Here is a 27995-nt window from a genome sequence, read left to right on the forward strand (position 1 = left end):
GAGACATCTTTTAACTTAATATCTCATAATTTTCTGCAATAAGAGATAAATCTAAGTCACAAAAAGTAGCGCATTCTTTTCTATCAGTTCCCTTCACATCATGAAGGAAGATTCTGTGAAGAGGTCCATGCCTGATTCAAGCGTGCTGGGGATGACTGACAAGATCTATGGGGGGACAGGTAGACCCTGACACAGTGGCTGCTGGGGAAGATTTGGCCATGGTTGACTGTTATGGATATATAGGAATGCATCTGTTTCAGCCTTCTCTTGTCTTCTAAAATCCGCCCCCCCTTCAAATAATTACAAATACATGTAGTGTTAAAAGTTTCATTCATATCTGATGGCAGTGATGACTGGCATCAATTTTGTAGCCATTTAATTACGAGTGAACAATTTTGAAACTGTTATCTCTTTGCAAGTGACAGCGACTGTCTCCGAGCGTGTATCAAAACTTACTGTAGTGTGTGCATGATGTGTATTAGTGTGTTGGTTGTTTTAGGTGGGTGTGTTTTTTTGTTAATTTTTTTAATAAGGACATCAAATGCAGAAAACACACACACACACAATCAATCAATGAGGCTTATATCGCGCATATTCCGTGGGTACAGTTCTAGGCGCTCTGCAGTGATGCCGTGTGAGATGAAATTTTATACGGCCAGTAATTGCAGCCATTTCGGCGCATATTTACCTTTCACGGCCTATTATTCCAAGTCACACGGGTATAGGTAGACAATTATTAACTGTGCCTAAGCAATTTTGCCAGGAAAGACCATTTTGTCAATCGTGGGATCTTTAACGTGCACACCCAATGTAGTGTACACGGGGGGAGAGTTCGGACACCGAAGAGAGTCTGCACACAAAGTTGACTCTGAAATAAATTTCCGCCGAACCTGGGATCGAACTCACGCTGACAGCGGCCAACTGAATACAAATCCAGCGCGCTACCAACTGAGCTATATCCCCGCCCCACACACACACACACACACACACACACACACACACACACACACACACACACACACAAAAGACCTTTTGGGTATTTTCACATATTTATCTCTTGTTCATCAACATCGCACACACAATAAACTCTACAATCTTTTTCAGGGAAAAAGCAACAATAACCTGTTAGGTAACAAAACTAGGGTGACATATTGCAACATCTATTTACCATCAGAATAACATTCTAAATATAACTGCACTAAACATGTTTTCAACTTTTAACTTTTGTTTTCTCCCAGGCGTTCACCATCCAGGAGCAGCTGCAGATCTCACTCAACACACTATGCATAGTGAATTAAATCAACACTGAGCAGTGTTGTGTAAACGTTACTACAGTACTTGTTTAACCAGACACTGTGCAATCTTCATTTCTACACTAAGAATGAATGGGATACACTCTGCAACTAGTAGTAGTAAGCTGAAAATGAAGAAAAATATTCATTGAAAAGAAATGCTTTTCATGGGCATTCATTTGACTAAATCTTTGAGAAGAACAGAACACACTTTCTTTCTTTCTTTATTTGGTGTTTAACGTCGTTTTCAACCACGTAGGTTATATCGCGACGGGGAAAGGGGGGAGATGGATAGAGCCACTTGTCAATTGTTTCTTGTTCACAAAAGCACTAATCAAAAATTTGCTCCAGGGGCTTGCAACGTAGTACAATGTATTACCTTACTGGGAGAATGCAAGTTTCCAGTACAAAGGACTTAACATTTCTTACATACTGCTTGACTAAAATCTTTACAAAAATTGACTATATTCTATACAAGAAACACTTAACAAGGGTAAAAAGAGAAACAGAATCCGTTAGTCGCCTCTTACGACATGCTGGGGAGCATCGGGTAAATTCTTCCCCCTAACCCGCGGGGGGTAACAGAACACACGCAAAGGAATAATGCACAACACACAGGCATCTACTTACCAGCAACATGGACAAGAAAGACTTTGCCTCTTGCTATCAAATGCAGACATTCATCTGCCTGATACTGATAGCTGCCATGGAAGAAGTATTTTTTTACAAACAAGGCAAGGTTTTCCACTGCAAGGCGAATCAACCGATTCAGTCATTCTCAGCACTTTCAGTTTTAATTCAAACTGTTCATATGTTTTTAACTGTCATAATTATTTTCTCAGAAATTATACACACCAATTTTCTTTCCCTTCACACACACAGACAAACCCACTCATGCACACACGCTTGCACACACTCACACACACCCACAGTACATACGCACACACACACCTCACTACAACTTTGTTCAATATATCTGAGGTAAAAGTCAAATGACTGAACAGCAGGTTCTGTTCAGCTTCCATTCAATTCTTTTAGCAATGTACAGGAAAAGGCATTTACTAGGTGCATTTTACTCTCGAACTATAACATTGCAAATGGGTGTAACTGTACAGTTAAGCTGAGCAAGTCATACTCCTGTCAGAATATTCAAACTTACAAATGGTTATTTAACAAAATAGCTAATGTGGTTCATACTTTTTTTAATCACTGTATAAAAATATCACCCAAGATAGTTTCTGAACATTGCTGAACCACCTTCAAAAAAGTACATTTAAGAAGACAAATTTGGATCAAAACAACAATTGACTGATCTGGTGCAACCTGAGCCAACAATTTACCCAACTCCATTCCAAAACCGTCACTTAGAAGACAAAGGCCGGCTCCTAAAGGAGTCCGGGGGCATGCCACCCCGGAAAATGTTGATGACAATCAATGAAAATGGAGCAATCTGGTGCAATCTGAGCATCAGTTTTTCTTAATTGTTAAATTTATTTTTTTATTTAAATTTTGTTTTTTTAGGCTAAGAGGGGTTTCCCCCTGGATCCGCCCCTGAGATGGGTGGTGGTACATGGTGCCTCTTGTTCTACCTGCACAGTGGGTCGACTTGCATTTGCTGTCCTCCCTCCCCCTTTCTACCAAATAGTCAGACACGAGTCTATCAGAAAGGTCACAAGCCCTTCCGTTTTTATATAGGCAGAGCAAAGACGGTTTGGACAGGTAATGGTTAACCCAATGAGCATGTTCAAAGAAAGGGGATATCACCCAACATGGCACAGTTTGCTTGGGCTGGGTACTGTCCCTTCTTTCACAACTATCTCAATTGGAAGCAAAAGATGGAATTTTCAGCTCTAAGTCGTCCCTCAATGCTGGATGCAGTTCCCCTTCAGTTGGCAGCCCCTCCTAATAAAAAACACAGAAGACAACAGGATCACAGCAGTCTGCAATAGGTTCCGTGAGTATGTTTCTGTGAACAACCAATCCTATGTCCAAGGCTAATAGGTAGCGAACATGTATAGTCGTCAGCTGAACACCATACATCATGAGAAGTTTTTGTTGTTTCCAACCTTGTACCAGTCACTGCCAGTGGTTTCTCGTTCCTTGTATCACATTCAATGTCTTTAACGAACCACAGACATGTATAAACACACACAAACACATCTGAAAGTTGTTGTTTTTCTCAGCTTCTGTCAGTATCTTCTTTCAACTTGGATAGTTGAACCTATCCACTGTCCAGATAATGCAGTACACCTCTACTGCAGTCCACTGTCCAGATAATGCAGTACACCTCTACTGCAGCAGGTCGCTTCATCATATATCCCTGTGTCAGTCAATGCGGAAAACTGTGGACAGTTGAACATGTCCTGTTTATCATGTCAGTCACCTGAGCTCACGCCATGTGTTCCAGCATTCTATGTTTCTGCATGACAGCACACTACAACCTCACAGGGGCACACATCTCTAATTCACTCTTCAAACGTCCCCACATTTCTTCTCTCATTCTTCACACAACAAGGAAACACTCAACAGAAACTTGCACCACAGGAAAAAAAAGACTACAGCAAACAGAGGGCTATGTCTGTGAGTCTGTGTTACTAGTGTCACTGCTGTCTGAGGGCTGAGATTTCAGCAACGACTGCCCCGCGGAGAGGCTCTGTGTGGTTGCAACCACCACCGCAGGAGACGCAGAAGAGGAAGGTATTGTCATGGTAACACAGGAGGGAATTGTGATTCCCCCTCCACCAACCGTAGTGGGCAGGCCAGCCAGGAGCTTGCCGACAGTCTGCAGCATGCCCCCGGGCCCTTGTACCTGGCCGGGACCCACCGTGGTCAGCTTCATGCCAGGAGGAGGCGTGATGATGCGTGCATACACGGGCTGCGCTTTGCCCTTGGGGGACCCCCGCCCGGTGACTTTCCCAGGCCCTCCCGGGCTGGCCCCCGCCGTGTGGATCACCTGGGCTGAGGAGATGACGCTCCCTGAGGCGGCGGCGGCTTGCTGCAGTGCAGGCTGGGAGATAAGGATGGTGGCCTGACCGGGCTTGAGGCCTTGTTGGGACAGCACTGTGCGCACTACCTGGATGTTCTGCTGGCCCCCCTTGCCCGCCTGGCTCACCACCATGGGCGTACCTGTACACAACACACGTTTCTGTCAATGTCACTGTATAAAGAACAAAAAGAAGTACAAGAATTTTACCATATAGCATAACAGCCATTGGCACTTGTCCTGGTGTGGGTGACACACATATACTCCTTACAGATACCATACGGCATACAGAATTAAAAGCAAAAAAAGGCCAATAGGCATACTAACACAAGTCAAATTCATCATAGAGGCATCTCTAAGTACACACATCTGCGATCATAACTGAGCAAGACAGAGCGCTTATGAGATAACCCCCACCACCCCCCACCCCCTTCTCTTTCCCCCTCTCTTTCTCTCTCCATCCCCATTTCCCTTCCATCTTAGACACACAACTAAGAAGCACTTGCCCTGTGCACCAGCCTGCGAGGAGTTGGGTGCCTGCTGTACGATGAACTGAGCGGGGACCAGACCAGCCTGCCCTGCTGCCATCATCTTGGCCTGCGACGTCCCCGCTAGACCTGCTGTCATACAAGACACTCGTCAGTAACAAGCACAGCCCATCAGTCACAAGACAAGCAAGTTTCAGGCCATGAAGAAACACTTTTTAGATCCTTGTGACAAACGTAATTTTTCACCGCATGAAAATGTCTTTCATTTAGAAACACTTTCAAAATCCTTGCGACAAACATAGATACATAACCTTCATCAAAATGTCTTTCATTCAGAAAAACTTTTCAGATCCTTGGGACAATTGTCATATTTCACCGCATGAAATTGTCTTTCATTCAAAAACACTTTTAAAATCCTTGCGACAAACGTCATATTTCACCTCCATCAGTGTGTCTTTCAGTCAAAATAAAATTAAGATCACTGATACAAACGTCATCTCACACCTGCATCAAAATGTCTTTACTCAGAGAAAGGTTGACCAGTGACAGCTGACGTTTAACTCCATCAATTAAAACACTTTTCATAGCTTTAAAAAGCAGCAGACTACCATAAAACCTTCTTACAACTTCCTGCACAGTGGAACCAATCAGTATTGACAGCTGAACAGTTTCAATTTTAAATGACAGCAATTTCACAAAGACCTTTTTCACCCTTCCAATGGGCTCACCTGGACGTAAGGAGATTCCAGGAGCCAGCTGGGTGACGACCATACCGGCCTGAGAAGGGGTGACAACTTTGGCCTGAGCAGAGAGAGTGGTGGCCCCTGAGCTAGCCAGGACAGCGGCCTTCGAATGGGGAGTTGACCCCACCATGGTCAGCGTGACTGGAGAACTCGTGCCGCTCGTAGCTGCAAATGCACAAAAGGCAACGGTCACACGTTTGGAATAAAAATGATTAAGCAGTCACAGAAAGTCTAATCCTATTTGTTCAAACAAGGTGTTAGTTCCAATAGTACCGTGCAACATTAGGGCCTGAAAGTGCAACACACTGGAAACAAAATATTCCGAGAAACATAAATGAAGAAAGCAAAACACTGTCAAAATAACAACAGTAAGTCTTTCACCTTGGCTAAAACTAGAATCACACCGCATTTTTCTAAACAGATAACCAATTTGGTGTATATGCAGGTTGTTGTATCCAAAGTCTCTATCCTAAAAAAAAGAGTTATAAACTGCTTATCCTGTGCAGGTTATTTTGTTTGGCTAGCTTGCAGACTTCTGGTGTTAATTGTTATGCAATATCCACTGAGGCATGTGTCCTCCCACAAAAGGTTTGGGCGTCAGTTTCTTGAGGGCTTACAGGACTGAGCAGCAGTGGTCATGCTGACAGATAAAAACAGTGACATAGCTAACTAATGAGAAGACGGGGAACTGAACTGAACTGCACTGAACTTTCTTTATCAAGGATAAAGGGGAGAGACGAAGAGAGAGTGGGAGAGAAACATGAGACAGAGGGAGAGAGGATGAGAGAGAGAGGAAGACAGGGGAAAAGAGAGAGAAGAGAAAGGGGGGGGAGCAAAAAAAGAAATGTTGACAGACAAAGGGCGAGAGAGAGAGAGAGAGAGAGAGAGAGAGAGAGAGAGAGAGAGAGAGAGAGAGAGAGAGAGAGAGAGAGAGAGAGAGAGAAACAAGGGAGACAGAAGGACAAAATGAGCGGAGAGACAGACGGAGATAAAGAGAGAGAGAGAGAGGGGAGATAGAAAATAGAGCGAGAGAGAGAAAATGGGGTCGGGAGATAAGGAAACAACAAGGAGAGAGAAAGAAAGAGAAAAATAAAACAGCAACAGAAGAAAGAAGAGATTAAACAAGTCGCGTAAGGCGAAAATACAACATTTAGTCAAGTAGCTGTCGAACTCACAGAATGAAACTGAACGCAATGCAACGCAGCAAGACCGTATACTCGTAGCATCGTCAGTCCACCGCACACGGCAAAGGCAGTGAAATTGACAAGAAGAGCGGGGTAGTACTTGCGCTGAGAAGGATAGCACGCTTTTCTGTACCTCTCTTCATTTTAACTTTCTGAGCGTGTTTTTAATCCAAACATATCATATCTATATGTTTTTGGAATCAGGAACCGACAAGGAATAAGATGAAGGTGTTTTTAAATTGATTTGGACAATTTAATTTTGATAATAATTTTTGTATTTTTAATTTTCAGAGCTTGTTTTTAATCCAAATATAACATATTTATATATTTTTGGAATCAGAAAATGATAAAGAATAAGATGTACGTAAATTTGGATCGTTTTATAAAAAAAATATTTTTTTTACAATTTTCAGATTTTTAATGACAAAACTCACTCATTAGTTTTTAAGCCACCAAGCTGAAATGCAATACCAAACCCCGGCCTTCGTCGAAGATTACTTGACCAAAATTTCAACCAATTTGGTTGAAAAATGAGAGCGTGACAGTGCCGCCTCAACTTTCACGAAAAGCCGGATATGACGTCATCAAAGACATTTATCAAAAAAATGAAAAAAACGTATGGGGATTTCATACCCAGGAACTTTCATGTCAAATTTCATAAAGATCGGTCCAGTAGTTTAGTCTGAATCGCTCTACACACACACACAGACAGACAGACACACACACACACACACACACACATACACCACGACCCTCGTCTCGATTCCCCCCTCTACGTTAAAATATTTAGTCAAAACTTGACTAAATATAAAAAGGAGAGAGGGACAGATGTCTTACAGTTGGCGGTCTTGCTAGCAACGGACGTGAGCTGAGCGGTGGTGGACAGGGCCTGGGGGATGAGACTGAGCGTGGAGATCTGACCTTGCGAAGTCTGGATCACGCTCAGCGGTTGTCCCCCCTTGCCCCCCAGCTGCAGCAGTGGCTTTCCGCTCAGGCGTACAGGCTTGCCTCCCACCATGGGCTGAACAATGCTGCCACCTGCACAACATTTTGTTCCAGGTAGGTTTAATACATTGTAAAGCACTGAACTGAGCTACTCTTTGCTGTATAATTCTTTACAGGTTATATGCACTGAAGTACTCTTGCTGAATAACTCTTTTCACATTATCTGCTTTGAGTAGGATTAGTCAATGAGACAACTGAGTCAAGAAGTCAGTGAGACTTACAAGTGCCTTTTGTAAAATTGAAAATGAAACAATTTCCCATATATTTTGGTACTGCCCGCTTAGTCGGAAATTTTGGACTGATTTGAAAGATTTGTTAAACAGAAGTGGTATTTACCGCGCAAATGTTCATTTTACAGAAGAATTTATTTTGTTTGGGTGTATGAACAATGTTAAGGTAGATGTGGTTTTGGATTTTATCATTTTGTTTGCAAAGTTTTATATTTATAAGAGTAAGTTACAAGAGACAAGGCCACTGTTAGAAATATTTTTAAGAAATTTGAAATACAGATTTGAAATAGAAAAATATTCCAGTTTCAATTCTGGTAACATTACCAAATTTGTAGAATTATGGTCCCCATATGAAGAGTTGGTTAGGTAGTACGCTAGGTTGTGCAGAGATGTGATGATTTGCGTATATATATGTGTTTTTGCTTTGATTTTTGTTTGTTTGTTTTTTGTTCTTTGTTTTTTTGTTTGACGGTATTATTAACTGACTGTATTAGTATTAAGCAGGTAATACGTCCATAATTGTCAAGTACTGTAATCTGCATGTTATGTTAAGCTCCGGCCTTACTTGTATGCGAACGGATGTTATATGTCCGTCTGTCTGTTATGTCCTAATGTTGTATATATATATATATGTCTTGTATACTTGCCATTTACATATTTATTACAAATGTTGATGGATGAATGATGATACATTGTAGACGGATGCATGTTATTGATTAAAAGCCCCACAATGATGTGCTTGGCAAGACAACAACAACAACAAAAAAACCCAAAAAAAATTAATAATAATAATAAGTCACAACAAGGCATGGAAAGACTGCTCCTTCATTCTCCCCTCCAATTGATTTACCACGCATGGTTTTCTCAAAATGCACAAACAAAAATGGTAAAAGTACTTTTGTACTGCCAAGCCCAAATCATGCCTGGAATGTTAAGATCAATGAATCAACAAACCTAACACTCCCACAACTAGTACTCCCAAAATACGAAACCATCATTATTCACAAGAATATGCCTGTAAAAGAAAAACTGAAGCAACAGCAGACCTTGTATTTTCAGCGTAGTGCCTCGCTGCTGCCCCGTCACCTGAGCCAAGCTCCCGGTAGGAAGGTTGCCGACAGAGACGACCTGCTGACCTCCTGCCACCTGCTGCACCAGGCGTGTGATCATGGCATTGTCAGCGGTGCCGGTGACCACCACACCCGCACTACCTATGCCGGACGTCTGGGCCAGAGTGACCAGCTTGCCTGTGGGGGGAGGGGTGGCGACAGTAACGGTCGTGGGGGTGGAGGAACGGGAGCCAGGGTCCTGGGTGAGGATGATGGGGGACTGTCTGGCTGCAGGGGAATTTCCCCCCACTTTGCTGCCGGGTGTCAGGCCCTGCTTGGTGACAGTGACCACAGGGGGTTTGGTCCCGGTGAGAGGGGAGGCAGCCTTCAAAAATAAGACAAGATTCTTTATGGTTTACACAATACATATAATGCATGGAAAAGTGTTGGTAAGCTGCTCTTATATAAACTGTTATAGTCAAGAAGAAAATATAACAAGTGTTCAATATATTCATACTGATCAGTCACTCTGTTCAAACAGAATAAGAAGCTAAGAGTACTAACCAACAACAACAAACACAAAACACACAAATCAATACTGGACGTTTTCATCCAAATTTTGACATGAATTACAGGATCAACAAACATTTCTCTATTTCTCCCTAGAATATTACTTGAGTTGCAAAGTGCTTTTACTTTGAACCAAAAGAACACCAACGAAGAAAGACAACAGGCGGGAAAAAAAACCTCTAAATTTAATAATAAAAAACATGTCCTCAGTGAAGAAAGTGGCTATTGCTTCCACTCCGACACGTTGATATTTGTCTGCCTCAAACCAATTTTTCACATAGTTTACAAAGGCTGGGACAGTAGGTTCTCTCCCTTGTAATTTTGCCAAAAAGATCATGTATTTAGCAATCAAAATCATTGAATCCAAAATTCTGTCTGAATACCAATTTATTTTTACACCACATATAATTTAGCTCTAACGAGAACTGCGCTCCAGGATTTTTTTTATGAGTACTTGGTCTTTTGCTTGTGTGTACACACAAAGGGGAATAAGGCCCTCGCAACTCTGCATATACAAGTTGACCTTGGAGATCAGAAAAATGTCCACCCTTAATCGACAAGGCGCAGCCAGGATTCAAAGCCTGAACCTCCTACACCCAAGATCGATGCACCAACCAATAGGCTACGCACCCGTCTACAAACACATCAATTCTAGGCCTTCACACACAAAACATCCACATATCACAGTTAAGACAGTACATTATGCACAAGTAATACAAACAAACATAACCAATAAAACTTGTACCTTGCCAAGCCCCGCCAGCAGTGACCCGTTGTGAGCGACACCTCCTAGCCCCGTGCTTTGTGCGCGTGACCCCAGCAAACTGGCCGCAGCACTCGCCGTCACACTGACCACTGGAGTGCGACTCTTGCTGACCGAGGCATGCTGGGACTTGGCCGAAGCCTTGCGACTGGGGGTGGCGATGGAGGGTGTGGCAGTGGGTGCAGGGATTGTGGTGGAGGCGGCTGCTGCTGTAGCGGCTGCTGCAGCTGCTGCAGCTGCTGCTGCTGACCTGGCTGCTGCTGCCTGCTTGGCCTTTGAGCTGCGAGCCTGACAACATGAACATTTCAAGTGGTTAGAGTATTCTCCCTTCCTCTTTTTAAAAAAAAATAATTTTGGGACTACAGTGGAACACCCCTTTTAAGATTTAAAGGTGGTCGTCTACATTTTTGCTTTTTTTCAATAATCTTATGGTTAGATTTCGATACAAAGTTATGTCAAATGATGAATGAACCATGGGGAAAAAAGTTATAGAAAAAAAAATATGTGTAAAAAAAGATTCCAATATTTTGTTTTCTGTTTGCTGAGAACATGTGCTTTGCCTAAAAATACTGACCAATCAAATTCATGTCACTATGCTTATAGCCACGCCCAAACAAGTCCAGCAACAGTTTGACACTGGAGCGCTGTCCACGCTTTTTTTTAAACGCACGAAATTTGAGAGGAGTTTTGCGCTTGGCATTTTCCAAATAAGGATATCCTACTACATGTATGAGTACTACGCTGGAATACTACAATGAATTTTCAAACGGCTTCACTGGCTTCGTCTTTCCTGATCGAAAGGGGGTGTATTGTTGATATTTGTAGATAATAGACTCTGCATTTTAATGGTCAAATGGCGATTTCGGTATAAAAATGTAGACAAGGACCTTTAAAAAAAAAGATAAAAAAAGAGAAAATTAGGTCTTTACTGCGAGACTCCAAAAATGATGGTAAATTTACAGATGTAATGAACAAAAAATATGGAAAACTATTTCCTTAGAAAATAATCGAAGCAATAGTGAACAGCACACACTTACCTGTGATGCAGGTGATGCCTCGCTCAAGGTTTTGGCCGACTGTCCCACTGGTGATGAGGTCCCCATAAGGGAGGTAATGCTGTCCATTTTGAGCTCTCCACTGTTGGAGGCAGCCGCGGCCATGTTCTGAGCCAGCGCTGCCTTCACCGATGCTGTTGTGGACTGTGACATGTGGTCCTTGATCTATGAATAGTGCAAAAAACAATACATTAAAAAAATGGAAGCATATCATCAAACGATATCGTATATTGGCCATTGCTGTAACTGAGGACATTATCATTGAATCATAACTTTATCATCACATTTTAATTATTCCATCTCTTTGTGTGCCTTGTGATAACAATATCTGAAATAAACCCATGTAATAATCGATAATAATAAATCCATATGCACATACATGTATAAACATAGTAATCGCTTCAAGAAAATCTGCGCTAAACTGGACTCAGTTACTAACCGAAGTAAAAAGTCAATGAAACCCAAATATTTATTTCACTGCATTCTGTTCTTGAGAACTTGTTTTGCTTGTTTGTTTGCTTAACGCCCAGCCGACCACGACGGGCCATATCAGGGCGGTGCTGCTTTGACATATAACGTGCGCCACACACAAGACAGAAGTTGCAGCACAGGCTTCATGTCTCACCCAGTCACATTATTCTGACACCGGACTAACCAGTCCTAGCACTAACCCCATAATGCCAGACGCCAGGCGGAGCAGCCACTAGATTGCCAATTTTAAAGTCTTTGGTATGACCCGGCCGGGGTTCGAACCCACGACCTCCCGATCACGGGGCGGACGCCTTACCACTAGGCCAACCGTGCCGATTGTTCTTGAGAAGCAGACAGACTTTCCACCTGTAAAACAAACCTAACATCAGTATTCTAACATTGTTAACATTCACTGCTAAAAAAACAAAAGATGAAACAACCCCGCCTTTCTTCTTTTCCTTGAGAGTTTGTGATTCTGCGGCCAGCTAAGAGTTCTAAGAGGTAGAAAGCGTTACCGTAGAGTGACAAAGACTCACTGCCTTTGAGGTCTTGGGGCGCTGTAGAGACTTCTTGGCTTTGGCTGCAGCTCCCTGCGCCTGGTGGATCCGCTCTGAAAACCACAGCAACAACGCCTCAGTTAAAGTGTACAACCACAGCAACAACGTCTCAGTTAAAGTGTACAACCACAGCAATAGCTCAGTTAGTGTGGACAGACAACTCCACTTGAATCCAGTCACAACAGGCAAATAGAACTTTAGGCTCTTGATTAACAAAAACAACTTTCTTGTCTCTGGTCATTTCCTCCTTTCTCTCCTGGTAAACACAACCTACACAAAAGATAATTTAACAATAAATATAAAACTCTGATCTTTCCTTGAATGCCTCACAAAAAATACCAGAAATAACTACATTTTATCATCTCGGTAGATGTTACCAAATAGATGAATCAACAAACAAAAATATCCTTGAAGCCAAGAAGCCAGCCTCACCAAACTCCTCCTCTGTGCGGCTGCGATGGAGGTAGATCCAGAGTTTGGAGTTGACGTCGTACTTGACACATGGATCTTTCTCAGAGTGCAGACGATCCAGGGCTCCACTAACCACTGTGTTAATCTGTTACAAAACGTAAAACTTCCTGTGTCCAATCCCCACAACACGTGACCTAGCAACAGCCACTCACTGATCTGATAACAAGAATGTTAAATCCCTTCTCACACAAAATTCTCACATGCAAAAACCATGGGGGCAAGACCCCCCTTTTTTTGGTCCCAGAGAGAGCGACAGATTCAAAACCACCCTTTGAAATTAGAAAAAATGACGGATTGGAAGTTTAAAGACAAACCAAGTTAACAAGGTGTCCTTTATTGGGAGATGTCTTCTCATCTGAGGGGTTTAACATTTCTGGTACCACTGTATTATCAGGCTTTCAAAATAGCATTTTCCAAAGGTTAATTATTTGTAACGAACTATGAGAAGCAATAGTTTACACACCTGAGTGTCAGTGACACCTGGAGCGAGAAATTGTGAGTCCTTGAGCAGTTCACAGATGTCTCCTCTCGTTCCTTCTCCGTTTGGCAGCCTTGCCGCTGCGTCTCTCACTGAAATCCCAGCACAGCTCATGCCCTTAGCTTTCTTTCTTTATTTATTTGGTGTTTAACGTTGTTTTCAACCACGAAGGTTATATCGCGACGGGGAAAAGGGGGGAGATGGGATAGAGCCACTTGTTAATTGTTTCTTGTTCACAAAAGCACTAATCAAAAAATTGCTCCAGGGGCTTGCAACGTAGTACAATGTATTACCTTACTGGGAGAATGCAAGTTTCCAGTACAAAGGACTTAACATTTCTTACATACTGCTTGACTAAAATCTTTACAAACATCGACTATATTCTATACAAGAAACACTTAACACGGGTAAAAGGAGAAACAGAATCCGTTAGTCGCCTCTTTCGACATGCTGGGGATCATCGGGTAAATTCTTCCCCCTAACCCGCGGGGAGTATGCCCTTAGCTGCTTATCGACTAATAACAGAATGTGGGTAGTAACATACAATTATCTAACCCCAATGGTGCAGACACTGTAAGGCTCACCACAAAACAAGTAACTTGTACGATCTGAAAAATGAACAGGGCATGACATCTTGACCTGCCCATAGACCAAATGGCCTGGGCCGCCAACTCGTCACGTGACCCTTCGAGGTTACGACGCTCGACTTTCAGGGGTGCTTAGCGTCCGGTTTGAAAGGCGAGCGATTCGAAGACAGTGAAAAGAAAGCACGCTCCAGTTATTTGTGACAATGGGAGGTGACAATGAACTGGATTTTCCAAAACTCCAAACTAAACTTAACAAAACTCATCGAAAAACATGTTCCATATATGCACTTTAGCTGAGTTTATTTCAGCATTTTCAGAACTTACCTCGGCAACTTCGTCCATGTTTACAATCGACACCGGATATGACATCCCCCTGATTTCTGAAAGGCCATGTAAGCGTAGGTTCCTAAATGCGAGAGGCCGCTACCTCATAATAGAGAGAAAGAGCGGAGAGAGAGCTAGTTGGCGGTCCAGGATAAATGGTCTATGACCTGCCCAAACTGACAGAAGCCTTTACACAGGCTGGGGAACTGTGACTTGTAAAATAGCCAGAAACTGACCTGCGAGAGCAAAATAACAAAGAAATCCTGGGCCTGCATCTCTGCTTAATCATACCTCTGGAGCTCATGAAAATCTGATTTCAGCAAAAGTGTGAAGATTCTCCTGTGAGTTGAAGCAATATAAAAGCGCTTTATTGCATTCCCTTTCAAGATCCAGGCTGTGATTCATGGTATTCCTTCCCATTTTGTGGTCTACTTCACCTGCACAGTTTGTTTCAGATGCTTTTGGAACCAGACCCAAATATTTTCCGCGACTGGCTTCAAATCAGATCTGTTCCAACCAAAACATTCTTCTCTGTTTTCTGACATTGTGTACCCTCCCTCCTACCCTCCCTCCCTCCCAACAGTCAGTTCACACTGATCTGAGGCACTCACCAAGAGTGAGAATGGTGACAAACGCGGGGCGATCAGAAACCAGCAGGTTGTGTTCCCTGGCCTTGGTGACAGCATTCTCCTTGTTGTAGACACCCTTCACTGGTCCCACCACCGAGTCGTAGCCATGGAGATGGTACGTGAAGGCACGGTGTGGATTGTCAAACCGTCGGTGTTCCTGAACATCAAGACAACAGTCTGAGTTACAATGCCCCAAGGATGAAACTCACTTCATGAGCAAGAGCGCCCGGCCCATGAGATGAAACTCACATCCACATAAACACTAACATGTTAACGCTTTAAGTTCTGTTTCTGGTAGCAGAGAACACAAATTTATTCCACTCTAAATTTGATTTAGGAAAAAATGAGGGAATAAAAGACAAGACAAAGTCAGAAAATTCACTATTATTTCATCAATGACTTACCTGTTCTTGGTAAAGGGCTTTTTCTGCTGTTGTAGTTGGCCGAACCACGAAATTTGTTTTTCTGTAAACAAGATTGCAACAGTTTTTATGCACACATGAGGGCAAAACAACATAAATACATAATTTAAGAAAAATCCACCCCAAAAAGAATTTGTTTTCTCTTTACAAATGAGTGCAAAGAGTTTTCCATAAAAAATGAGGCCAAGTAAAACACTTCTAAAACACATCAGACAAGAACGAAAAAACAAAAGAGCTAACAAGAACAATTCCAGTAACTTGTACAAAACATTTCTGCATTCTAAACTTGTTCATCTCTACTATCATGTCCAATCTGAAACATCATGTGATTTCCTCACCCCCTGAAGCCCTAAAACTGTATCAATAACAGATGGCAATCAACAACAATTAATAATTATTAGCAACTGTGTCATAGGACAAAACTTACGTTCTAACAGGCGGCGGAGAGCCCTGACTGCTGCTCAGACCGTCGACAGGCGCTGTGCTTCTGTGCTTCAGCCAGTGTCGAGACAGGGGAGACAACTGAGGGTTGGCGTCTCTCCCTGCCCCTATCCATTTCCACTGCTGGGCCCTTTCCTTGTAGTCCAGAAAGGGTACAAAGTTCTCAACGCTCAGACCTGGGGGAAAAAAAAAGAGAAAAAAGAAAACAGTTATGCCTTGTTGTTCTGTTTTATGTATCTTTGACTGCTCAGTACAGTGGGAGGATAAAATATACTGTTTAAGCATGCATAAACAAAAGCAGTTGAACAAACACACACACACACACACACACACACACACACACACACACACACAAACACACACACGCACACACACACATATACACACACACACACACACATATACGCACACACACACGCACGCACACACACACTCCAGTGTTTGTAACTGTATCCCAAGGAAGCATCAAAACAAACCACACAACCCTGGTTGCTTTACCAGAAGAATGTGCATCACTGACACATTGGTTACTTGATCTTGTAGTGGTATCTGCGCCTCCTTCAAAAGCAAATCAGTTACTCTGTAAAGTTATGTGACCACTGAACAAATGCTTTTAATAATACTTCCCGAACCAATAGTCATACTGTAGGCAGCATCTGCATAGCCAAGAACTTGGAAAAGGAGGAATAACAAGAACAAACACACAATGCACTATAAATTAAACACAAATTTAATCCAAAAATGTTTTTAACAAATCAAGCTGTTGCTTCTTCCAGAAAACAACATGATACAATAATTGTAAAAAGAACAGCACAAACCTAAAACATCCCCTGAGAGAAACTTGAGCGCAGAGACGACACATTCGACCCAGTTCTGCTGGAAGTGAACCCAGGAGTTGAGAGCACTGGCCGGAGATTCTTGCCACTCCCGCACCCGCTCCTCCAGCTGCACACACACACACCAGGAATTGACAGTGGTGAGAATGTAAAAACAAATATAGCATGTCATATGTAGTGTTATTATATGTTATTTGTATTTTTGCCCAAAATATGACATTTTACATGGATCGAGACAGTCAGTGGTCCTCCGAGACTGCGCAAGCGATCGAGGTGAACAATGACTGTCGAGATCTGTGTAAAATGTCATATTTGGGGCAAAAATACAAATAGCATGTATGTATCCATCAATTTTAGACAGAATTCCTTTTCTATTTTACAACCAAACTCGCACAAACATGCACTCGCATATAGTCTCGGCTAGCCGTCTACATATGAGTTTTTGTCGGACTCTGACGTCATATGGCTCAAAGAAGGGACATTCAAGGTTCAATTGATACATTCATTGTTGTTAAAGTATCATCTTCAAGGATGTCTCTTGCTGACCTTGGCCAGATACACTATTCTGTTAGGCGAGTCAGATGTGACATGCCATGCCGTGGTACAGCCATTAAATCCCTCCAGTGCCATACTACTACAGTACACTATGCTCAACTGCACTGGAGTATGCTTCACCCACTCCTCCACATACACGCGCATCTCTAAATGTGTAAATTCATCACGAAGTAAATACAGTGTCCTGCATCAGATAGTCTCTATAAAAAAAGTTATCTTTGCATCCTGAGATTCCTCTTCTCATTTACTTGTTCCATTCCAAACCCTCATTACTCCCCCCCCCCCCCTCCCCCCACCCACAGCAATAACCCCCTCACTTTTAACATACCCATCCCAGTTTTCCTCCATCTGTTGACACTGTATGACAGCCCGCTTACCTTTGCAGTGGTGGCCTTGGTGTCGGGGAAATCACAGATAATATCACGCAGAAGGCTGAAGAAATTGTCGGCCTGGCCCATCGTCAGTCGTTGTGGTAATGTGCTGTAATGGATAAAGTTTCAATTAAAGTCTCAATCACTTCCCTCAAAGGGTTTTGAACTTTCAAAGGCCAGGCGGCATCCACATCAACATTGTGTTCTACAGGTACCCCCTAACTTCAACAACTGCCATAGTATCACTGGAATTCCCCTTGTAAGACACCCAACTAAGACCTCCCCCGTTTAAAAAAAAAATTTTATTTGGTTTTTTAACGTCGTTTTCAAGCACGAAGGTTATATCACGACGGGGAAAGGGGGGAGATGGGATAGAGCCACTTGTCAATTGTTTCTTGTTCACAAAAGCACTAATCAAAAATTTGCTCCAGGGGCTTGCAACGTAGTACAATGTATTACCTTACTGGGAGAATGCAAGTTTCCAGTACAAAAGACTTAACATTTCTTACATACTGCTTGACTAAAATCTTTACAAAAATTGACTATATTCTATACAAGAAACACTTAAACAAGGGTAAAAGGAGAAACAGAATCCGTTAGTCGCCTCTTACGACATGCTGGGGAGCATCGGGTCAATTCTTTCCCCTAACCCGCGGGGGGTCTCCCCCGTTTTAAGAACTTGCTTTTTCAGATTTTCTGTTCATACCCTCTGTGAGTTTACTTTTGTTTTTAAAACTCCCTTCCCTTTAAGACCCGATTTCCATAGAATTTTGGAGGGTCTTCAAAGGAGGATTCCATTTTATCAGTAGAGTATTAAAATGTCAACACAAATCATGAAGCTATTCCCCCTCGGCACACACCCAAAGTCAAAATAATAGAATGGTGGGTGGAGGGGGGCCTGGCCTGTTTATCTACTCTCATCAGATCCTTGCCTAACAAAACGAAACACACTCAAGACTGTCCATCAAGAAGACTCACTCAGGCAGAGGGAAGTCAGGCACACCATCGTCATCACGATGAGTCAAGAGGTCAGAATGGACGTCCAGGTTGGCAGAAGTGGGTTGCAAGGATAACGGCCCCTCCCCCACCTCCGCAGGCTCAACCTTCACCGTGGTGACTTTGCGCTTCAGCTTCTTCTCGCCCTTCTCACGAACACGTTGCTTCTTCTTGGCTGCTGGGGTGGCTTGTGAACCCACTTCTGGCCCTGCCTCTCCATTGGTGGCTGTCGATATCAAACACAAATTAATTACATAAAATCTTCACGTAGGAGTAAGACAACTCTACAAGCTTCAGCACAGAAAATAGCAGAAAGAACAGTACCTGACAGCAATTTTGAAAGATTTCTCTACAATTATTTCTCTTTTGCTGTGCCTCAGTTTCTTTCCATTCTCTGAAATTATCTCTCTTGTGCTGAGCCTGAGCTTCTATCCTTTTTTTCTCTCCATATGAACGAAAAGGTGGGGGGAGGGGGATGTGGCCTCTTTATCTACTCTGCAAAGATCCTTGCCCAACAACAACAAAAACACTGAATCCCAAGTTTGAAATAGCAAAATAGGTCAAACATAAACATGGAATATCTGCTAAACTAAAAGTAGCAATATTTGTCTTTTGGTACTTTACTACTTATTAACGTTCGTAATTCTCATTAAAGAATTCGAAATACTGCTGAAGGGGTTGAGCTAGACCACTCATAGCCATAATAGGTTACCCTTTAATGGGCACCAACTCATAAATCCAATAAAGTGCTACCCGTGGCGAGAGGACACCCTTAGGATTTGTTCAAATTGTCCCTGCATTGCAGATGTATTTTCATGGCAGGTACATCCTAGGAAGGTGAATTGAAAATGGGACAGTAGGCGTCACTTCCTTGGATGTGCCATCTTATAGTTGGTACCACTGTACACCACAGGCGATGCTTGCATAAGTTAGTAATCAGTCATTCAGCATTTTTGAACAACAGGTAGTGGTGCTTGAATCTGACCCCATCAGCCAAAACAACAGTTGTACACACTTGTCATTTCATTTTCACTATGCAAACATTCCAACCATTTTCACTCCATTAAAAACACTTAAGTTGTACATGCCTGCAACAATTTTGTTGGCCTTCTTGCTGGCCTGGCAGCGACTGAGGATGTCCTGTAACGTGATGTCTGCGGTGTCCAACTCGGGTATACCCTGTACATATTGCACTGACTTTGTCATACAACTCCATCTTGACAGTGTAAAGTCAAGCAACAGATAGTAAGCATGATAGAGAAGTCAATAGGAAAAAAACTCCCAAATATCTTTTGAATCATAGATAGCATCAAAAACTGTTTCCTCGAAGAGCAACATTTGACAAAAATATGTCAATTTTTTTCTTTCTGGCTCTCCACATGCATTTTAAAATGTTTTGTTCAACAAAAAGTTATATGCCTAGTACCCGCCACTCACATAGCAACCCATCAGATTGAAGATTAAGCATCAGTAAGATTTAAAACAAAAAATAAACTCTGATGTCTTTCATTTTGGACTCACAGGATCTTCCACCTTGCGCCGCTTATGTCTCTTCAACATCTGCCGGTAATGTTCATCTGTGATCTCCACAGGACTCAGCGCTCGCGGCCTTTTTACACTGTCGGTACCTGCACAAATACAGTCGTTACAAACATAATGTTAAAACATGAATGTTTAATGTCAATTTTTAAAAAAGTGTTTGGAATGAAGCGCCATATTAGAGAAAAATCTGCTGGAAACAAAATGGTGTCTGCTTCCTAGACTGTTACTTCTCCAACTATGCTGAATTTGTCATGCTATCTCAGTAATGTTTGACATTTTGAACCATGCTCTAAAATCACAGTAATCGCAAGATAGGACTAGATCAGTTTCTTGCGAGTGGAATTGGACAAAATGAAACCAAATACAATTTGCCATAATTGTCTTACGTAATTTTGTACATGGAGAGACTCTCGATGACATATGCACACTTGCATTGCATTCTGGGACAATAAAGCAACATGGCCAACAGCACATGATGTTTTGCAAAACCTCATGATAATTCAGTAATCTTGCATAGCCGGCCAAGTCTACCCCATAAGCGATATGCACCTGAGATGTCCCCGTTGAGGATGGAGGGTTTGTTGGCAAAGGTGGCCACAACACTGGGAGTGGTGGGTTCCGGGGAGGGGATGGGGCCCAGTGATCTGTGCAGCTGTCGCTTGCTTCTCTGCACAGGATCTGAACAGCCAACAGGAAAAACACAATGTTATAACAGAGAGATAGAGAGAACAAGAACAAGAACAATTCTTTATTTAACGAGGGTAATAGAGTAAGCAGTGATCTGCTTTTTTACATCTGGCCCTCGCCCTAAAGAGGGACTAGTCTAAAATTGCTAAAGAATAAGCAAGTAAAGAAAACTACTGCTACATGATTAAAATAAAATGAAAGTAAGAAGATATCATCAATTTACATACAATACATTACTTAAATGAAAAATGTAAGTTCATTTGACATGAGTTAAGAATTATAGAGTAGATTGCACAGAGAGAGAGAGAAAGAGAGAGAGAGAGAGAGAGAGAGAGAGAGAGAGAGAGAGAGAGACAGAGCTAGTGTGTATGCTGGGATTTTTCCATGGTCATTTAAATGACTGCACCATTGTCAAAGTTACTAAAACTTCTTTGGATTTATGTCCACCATATATTTCATTTGTGCTGCATGGATTCTCAAACAATAAGGTTTAGTATATACAATTTACAATCTGCAATTATGATATCATTAACAAGTAATTAGTATCCTACACAATCTAAAAATTGTAAAACACACCAAATAACTTGGTATGGAGACTATAAAAGCCATGCATTATTCTCACAAATGAAAAGAATCACTTGGGAATACCTAAAACCAATGATTTCAAATCCATCAATGGAGGGTTAGCTACTTAGCAATATGTTCTGCAGTACATTCGGCGTGCAAAGTGACAGGTCAGCACTTACTGATGGTCTCCTCCTCTTCTGATGAGGTGTCTTCTAAATTGCATTCTTCACGTGCTTCTTTCAGAATCCTGCACACAACATCAATATTACATGCAGATTCATGAAACTGAAAGATTTAGCTAGACAGCAACAATATAATACAATATGTACAGTCGACACCCCCCCCCCCTCTCCCACTCTTTAAAACCCTTCATTTTAAGACTTCCCACCAATTTAAACCTAACTGTTTCAGACTTTCTGTTCATAGCCTCTGTAAAGTTACCTTCGTTTTAAGACTCCCTCCTATTTAAGACCTGAGTTTCTCAAATTTGAAAGTCTTAAAATGGAGGTTCCATTGCACATTAAAAGACAGATATATGAACCCTTAGAGAAACAAAATTCATGATTTGTAGAAAGTAACACACATGCTTTCAACTTGCTTTAAAAACCAATCCTTGTACTAGTACTACAATTGGTCAGAAAAGGTGACCAATAGCAGAGAGAAATGCTGTCAAACTATAGAACATTGATAGTTTGAGCAGGAATCAAAGGAACACTGCCTCTGAGTTTCCATTGTACATGCAGTAATTTGCCTGTGGTACAAACCTGTTGTAATTTTTGTTGACACGGGTCTTGAGAGCTTTCTTACTGTCACGCTTAGGAGCATGTCGGAAAGGCAGTGGTACGTCGGGGGGTAAGCCATTTCTCATGTTCATTGTTCTCTGTTGAAAAAATCCAAAGACCATTGAAGCTCCAAAACCTTACCTTTCTTAAGTATTTAAAAATTTCCAACCCACTTGTTTTTGCCACACGGAAACCGAAAAATCTCCACCCCTATTTAACTTGGGGAGACAACAATCTAGTTACAGTTTCTCATTTTCAGAACGAAAGCAACTTGCATTCTGTGAAAATGTCTCTTTTATTTTTTTTTAAATATTGTGCTAACCAATACACCAGTGACTTACAGGACGATAGACACACTTGCTTGTTTACCATAATGTCATCAATTTTCCATATTTATAACTGCCGGGGAACACCACCACCTTTTGAAAAGACAGGATACAAACTATACAAAATAGATGGGCAAGGGTATTAATTTGTCTGTTTTTGTGTTATGCTGAAGTTTTTAACACAACCTGCTCAAACAATGCCGGCAAGAGCATAACTTGATGCACTTCAATGTTTTAGTCAGTGTCTCTTTTAAGATAACGGAAGACATGTATTACCTCTCTAGACAGAAGAACCTCGTTGAGCAGCTGAGAGCAGTGATTTTGCTGAGAGAACTTGTATTCTCGCTTTTTGAATTTTCGCAGCAGACTGTTGCATCGTGCAATTTCTGGTGAAAGTTTACCATCTGCAAAAGAGAAGCAATTTCTTACTGTCCGCTACAATATCAACAGTGAGCACTTCTTGCAACGCCGCAAATATTTGTGAGTAGTGACATTGTAAGCTGACTCTGTTTCAAGCATTAGATATGGTGAATAATATGCTTTTTTCTCCATTTCTGAGCAGCTGTGTCAAGTGTATGCTTGTAATAATAATGGACATTTGCTATAGCGCATAATCATATATATGCTCAATGCGCTTTACAATAACTAGAATTAACATAACTAATAATAAATCCATACACAATGAACAAGACCCACAATCTACATAACATAGCATACTCAGCATACTCCATGCAAGCAAACACAAAAGCTTAACACACTCCAAGCACGCAAGACCAAGCAAACAGGGTAAAGACAAAACAAAGTCATACAAGCAAAACCATACAAGCAAAATTAATACCGAACTCCATGCAAACAATACTCAAAACTCAAAAGAAGAAAAAAAAAATGACAAAGCAACGGAATGAGAAAAAGCGATATATATACATACAAATTCAAAACACTCCATGCACGCAGGGGGGGGGGGGGGGGGGGTATCATGTGTATGCAAGTGAAAAAAGATGCGTTTTCAGGCCTGTGCGGAAAGAGCCAGAGGAGGCAGAGTGACGAAGAGTGACAGGGAGAGAGTTCCAGACGAGAGGAGCAGAAACAGAAAAAGAGCGCTCACCAAAAGATTTAGTGTTGACTCTCGGAGTGGAAAGCATAGAGGTGTCTGCTGAGGAGCGAAGTGTCCTGCCCGGTGTGTATGTCTGAGTCATGTCTGTGAGGTATGCGGGTCCTGTCTGTGTGAGTGCACCATAGGATAGGCATGCGATTTTATATTTGATGCGTGACTCTATTGGAAGCCAGTGCAGTGCTTGGAGATGAGGGGAAATGTGTTCGGACTTGCGGACTCTGAGGACCAGGCGTGCAGCATTGTTCTGCAATTTCTGTAACCTGTTTAGGAGGTACTGGGGGCAGCCATACAGCAGTGCATTACAATAGTCCAGTCTGGAAAGAATGAATGCAGAGACTAGAGTCAGAGCTGCTTCTTTAGAAAGGTAATGGCGTATCGAGCCAATACGGCGGAGTTCAAAGTTGACGGCACGAGTGATGTTTTGTACCTGTGCGTTCATAGTTAGGTGGGAGTCTAGTGTGACACCCAAGTTCTTCACTGAAACCGAGAAGGGGACAACTGCATTGCCTATTGTGATGGACTCTGGGAGCTGGATGGAGGTAGACATGCGTGGAGAGGAGGCAGCCATGACTTCCGTTTTCTCATCATTTAATTTTAGCTTGTTAAATGTCATCCAGGATTTAACGTCCAGGATGCATTCTTGCATTGAGTGCATCAGAGTGTCGAAACTCTTGAGATCAGCAGACTTCTGAAGTTGCGTATCATCTGCATAAGAATGATGGAGAACTGAGTGTGAGGCCATGATGTCAGCGAGGGGTGTGGTGTATAACACAAACAATACCAGCCCTAGGACCGAACCCTGAGGCACGCCGTAGCGTAGCAGAGCAGGATCAGAGGTGCTATTGTTTATGGAGACAGTCTGGGTACGGTTGGACAAGTAGGAGGAGAACCAGAGAAGGACAGAATCACTAACGCCAAAAACGTGTTCTAAACGGCTGATGAGGAGTGTGCAAGTGTGTGCAAGCGTGTAAATGTGTTTACTACCTGTGTATTCTTCCTGAAAAGCCTTGTTAGTAATAAAATGTATGCAATAAGCGCTCCATTTTGCTACAAAGCAATTTCATTCAGGACTGCATGAGAGAGCATGTGTGTAATTGTGTGTCTCTCCGCTCAAAGCATGTGTAATGCGCGCTCATTGGTACCACTATCAGTCAAAACCATCCAAGTATATATTACTCCTACCTTTCATCTTCTGGTGAAACTGCTGTAGTGGATTCCCAAACTTGAAGTTTTCTCCACCAAACAGTCGCCTGGTAAAACAAAAAAGTCAAACATCAACCAAAATGATTGTGTTTATGAGTAACATGGGTTTTTTCCCAATTTTGTTTTCATTACTTTGTTCCAGCTCCTGCCTAAATTTGTTGTATGTGACAGATACTATCACAGTTATCAGTATCCCTCTAGTTCATCTACAATCAAATTCACTTAACTACATAAAATCCCTACTACAATTTGTCTTACAATGGAAATTGGTGTTTTTTGCAGTGGTGGGGTGACAGTCATCACCAGTCTATGTGGACTGGGTGGCCGAGTGGTAACGCACTTGCGCTCGGAATCGAGAGGTTGCGTGTTCGACTCTGGGTCGGGCCGCTATTTTCTCCCCCCTTTCCTAACCTAGATGGTGGGTTCAAGTGCTAGTCTTTCGGATGAGACGAAAAACCGAGGTCCCTTCGTGTACACTATATTGGGGTGTGCACGTTAAAGATCCCACGATTGACAAAAGGGTCTTTCCTGGCAAAATTGTATAGGCATAGATAAAAATGTCCATCAAATACCCGTGTGACTTGGAATAAAGGCCGCGAAAGGTGAACATTCGCCTAACAGGCTTGAGGTTTGCTGGTCGATGTGAATGCGTGATATATTGTGTAAAAAATTCCATCTCACACGGCATAAAGCGCTTTGAACTTCGAATAAGGCGCTATATAAATAAAGAGAATAAAAAAACAAAAATCATTTGTGCAACTTCTCCTACATGGTGTAGAGAGGAGTCAATAGCTCAGTGAGTAAGCCAATGCAAATCCAATGCTTGACGAAGAAAAGAAATAATAATTCAATAAAAGCATGTTAATTGTTCTTACTTATTTTAGACGCCTGTAAAATTGGGCAGTTTCTCAACTGACTGAGAACACATATTCACAGGCTTCCCAAGCAAACTTCAACAAAATCTGAGTCAAACTAGAACACCTACTTTATTGTTTCTTCCTTTTCAGTTTCAGTATCAGCTTCTTCAGGAAATGATGGCAGCAAAGCCTGGAAAGTAAAAGAATCATCTTAGTACCTTCCACAGGATACACACACACACACACACTTACAGTTATACACCCACACATGACTCATGCAGCTACTCACAATTACCTTGGCTTTGTCATCACTGTTTTCAGTAACACTTACAGAAAAGGTGCCAACAGCAGAATAAGTGCAGGGGTCAAAATAGAGTAAAAATAACTCAAATAGATAACTGTGTGTGTGTGTTTATCACTTGTGCGTATGTTTGTAATTTCTGTCTCTGTGTGTGCGTGTCACATGTGTGTGTTCGTGTGTGTTGATGTCAAAGACAACGTTGGTGCAGTGATAAGCAATCTCCATCATGTTGATGCACCCTTTCACTTGCTGAATGGAATTCTTATAGGTCATTAAAAGATTGTGTGTGTCGATTGCGCATTAGTGAACCAAACCCTAACGTTTGACTCAGAGAGCTTAGTAGTATTAGTACCTTCAGCCGCTTCCGCTCTTCATCGTCCAACACTGTATTCCACATGTCCAATGACATCACATGCTCAAAAATGCTTGTCTGCAACATAATAAATCAAATGATGAACAAAATGATACAGGGACAGAAGATCAGCTCTATCTTAGACTTGAGGGTCATCTATAGCCTAGTGTTTAAAGGTGAAGCCTGCTGGTATTACAGGTAACTGGAAAGTTACAAATGCAAGACTTTTAAGCACAGTTCCCCTTAAAATAAAGCTCTAAAAATTACTGAAAATGACCCTTATTTGGGCAATAACTTTAGCATGTCTTCATAACATTAGCACAGTTTGGTCAATTATGTATGTTGCCCACACTATTATTAATGCTTGTCATCATTACCACATCAAAGCTTTGTTTGGATGTCCTTTAATTGCTCTTCCTACTTTACGAAGTCAACTTCACTCAGTTAAGGACAGGCTTAAGCCACAGCTTGTAAGTCTTTATTAGTATTTATAATAACTTAGTGCTTTGTTTGTTTGTTTGCTTAACGCCCAGTCGACCACGAAGGGCCATATCAGGGCGGTGCTGCTTTGACATATAACGTGAACTTAGTGCTGAGTGCTGTTATTCTACTCTCAGTTTCACCTGGCCATTTAGCGCCTCGGGCAGCATGATCATCTCTTTCCCCAGTAGACATCGCTCCATGCGAGGAGCTGGAGTGCTGCCCCCTGGGTTCATTGCCGGCAAAGGGGGTTCAGCCATGCTATACCTAGTCTGATTCTGAAAACAGAAATGTATTCAATCATGTTCAGAAGATACTAACATTTCCCCTCTCTCCTCACATGTATGTAAAAGGTGAACCATCAAAGCAGATAACAAAAATAAACAGAAAAAATGAATTAAAAAAAATATTAACAGTAAAATGCTATACTGCCAATACACTACAGGCCCTAGTGTTAAGATACAGTTTGCCCACTGAGTTGAATTGCTGATACAGATCTTGTAACACTTTTCATGACTAGAAATGGGACAACCTTCTGGAATTTGGAAAGTCTGAGCTGACACTGACACTGACATGTCATTGACATAGACACGGAAAATATCGGGATCATTTCTGAATCTGAGCAGTTGCCATATCATATTATATCAATATGTCATAACTACATAGGTCTAACTGCATATCAATGTCTTTTTTCGTTAATACACGACTTTTCAATTATGATGCTATCAAGAAAAACCAAGGACAAGCTTCTTTTTTTTCTACTTCAACGAGTTAGCACATTTCTTGATTGTATTTTGATTTCCAAAAGGAATTTTGTGTCGAAAAAACAAAGCTTCAAAGAAACAGCGTGAGAATAACTTGACATATACAGAAACGTGACAGAACATATGCAGGTTGACCACAGTCTGTGTTTTATTTCACCTACACATGTGTATACTTCCCAAGGAAAGAAGACAAGTTGTTTCACTTCGAAGCGAAAACACACTGTAAACACTTCGTGATTTCTTATGACTGTTAAAGAACACTGGTGATTTTCGGAGCTAAAGACAAAGAACACAAACCAGGAAGTACGCACATGTCAGTTATATACGTGAATGTACTGTAGAATCAACGAAATTCTTTCTAATCAAGGAAGAATTCGGTCGGGTTCCACTGATGCGGTTCATGTTCCGGAAGTCAACCAACTCGTATGCGACTGTCTCGCAGTCAAAAGAAGCATTAAATTAAAAGAAGACCTTTTGACGGATATTAACTACAGTACATAACTTCAATGTTGTATAATCA

At 41.8% G+C, this 27995-nt stretch overlaps 1 protein-coding gene across 3 annotated transcripts; it reads right to left on the reverse strand.

Moving 5' to 3' along the window:
• Window positions 1–1038: 1038 nt before the first annotated feature.
• LOC138969217 (nuclear factor related to kappa-B-binding protein-like) lies at window positions 1039–27907 on the reverse strand. Of its 3 annotated transcripts, none has more exons than XR_011456397.1 (28): window positions 27787–27907; window positions 26855–26989; window positions 26232–26309; window positions 25707–25768; window positions 24701–24768; window positions 22681–22808; window positions 22061–22176; window positions 21476–21543; window positions 20592–20720; window positions 20022–20128; window positions 19589–19679; window positions 18483–18726; window positions 17511–17613; window positions 16561–16687; window positions 15729–15918; window positions 15284–15344; window positions 14862–15036; window positions 13325–13431; window positions 12823–12946; window positions 12370–12443; window positions 11345–11527; window positions 10290–10595; window positions 8972–9359; window positions 7528–7728; window positions 5492–5671; window positions 4782–4892; window positions 3580–4418; window positions 1039–3542 (listed from the first exon to the last, which is right to left on the reverse strand). XR_011456397.1 is itself a non-coding variant. In XM_070341961.1 (27 exons), the coding sequence occupies exons 2-27, from the start codon at window positions 26969–26971 to the stop codon at window positions 3865–3867; spliced, it is 4095 nt and encodes a 1364-aa protein (XP_070198062.1). In that variant the 5' UTR covers window positions 26972–26989; window positions 27787–27907; the 3' UTR covers window positions 3559–3864. The 3 variants fall into 3 exon arrangements, 1 of the variants encoding a protein (XP_070198062.1); XR_011456396.1 differs by having other exon boundaries at window positions 4782–4895; XM_070341961.1 differs by lacking the exon at window positions 1039–3542 and having other exon boundaries at window positions 3559–4418; window positions 4782–4895.
• Window positions 27908–27995: the final 88 nt, after the last annotated feature.

The sequence above is a fragment of the Littorina saxatilis genome, linkage group LG6, assembly GCF_037325665.1.
Source record: "Littorina saxatilis isolate snail1 linkage group LG6, US_GU_Lsax_2.0, whole genome shotgun sequence".
NCBI classification, from domain to species: domain Eukaryota; kingdom Metazoa; phylum Mollusca; class Gastropoda; order Littorinimorpha; family Littorinidae; genus Littorina; species Littorina saxatilis.

Bases quoted from the DNA above. Each gene is read 5' to 3' on its own strand.
- LOC138969217 (XM_070341961.1), bottom strand. From the start codon at position 26,971: ATGGCTGAACCCCCTTTGCCGGCAATGAACCCAGGGGGCAGCACTCCA. The intron at 16,688-17,510 runs GTAAGCGGGCTG...GTGTGTGTGCAG, and splicing joins CCAAGGCCACCACTGCAAAG to CTGGAGGAGCGGGTGCGGGA. The intron at 10,596-11,344 runs GTAAGTGTGTGC...TCATGTTGTCAG, and splicing joins AGGCATCACCTGCATCACAG to GCTCGCAGCTCAAAGGCCAA.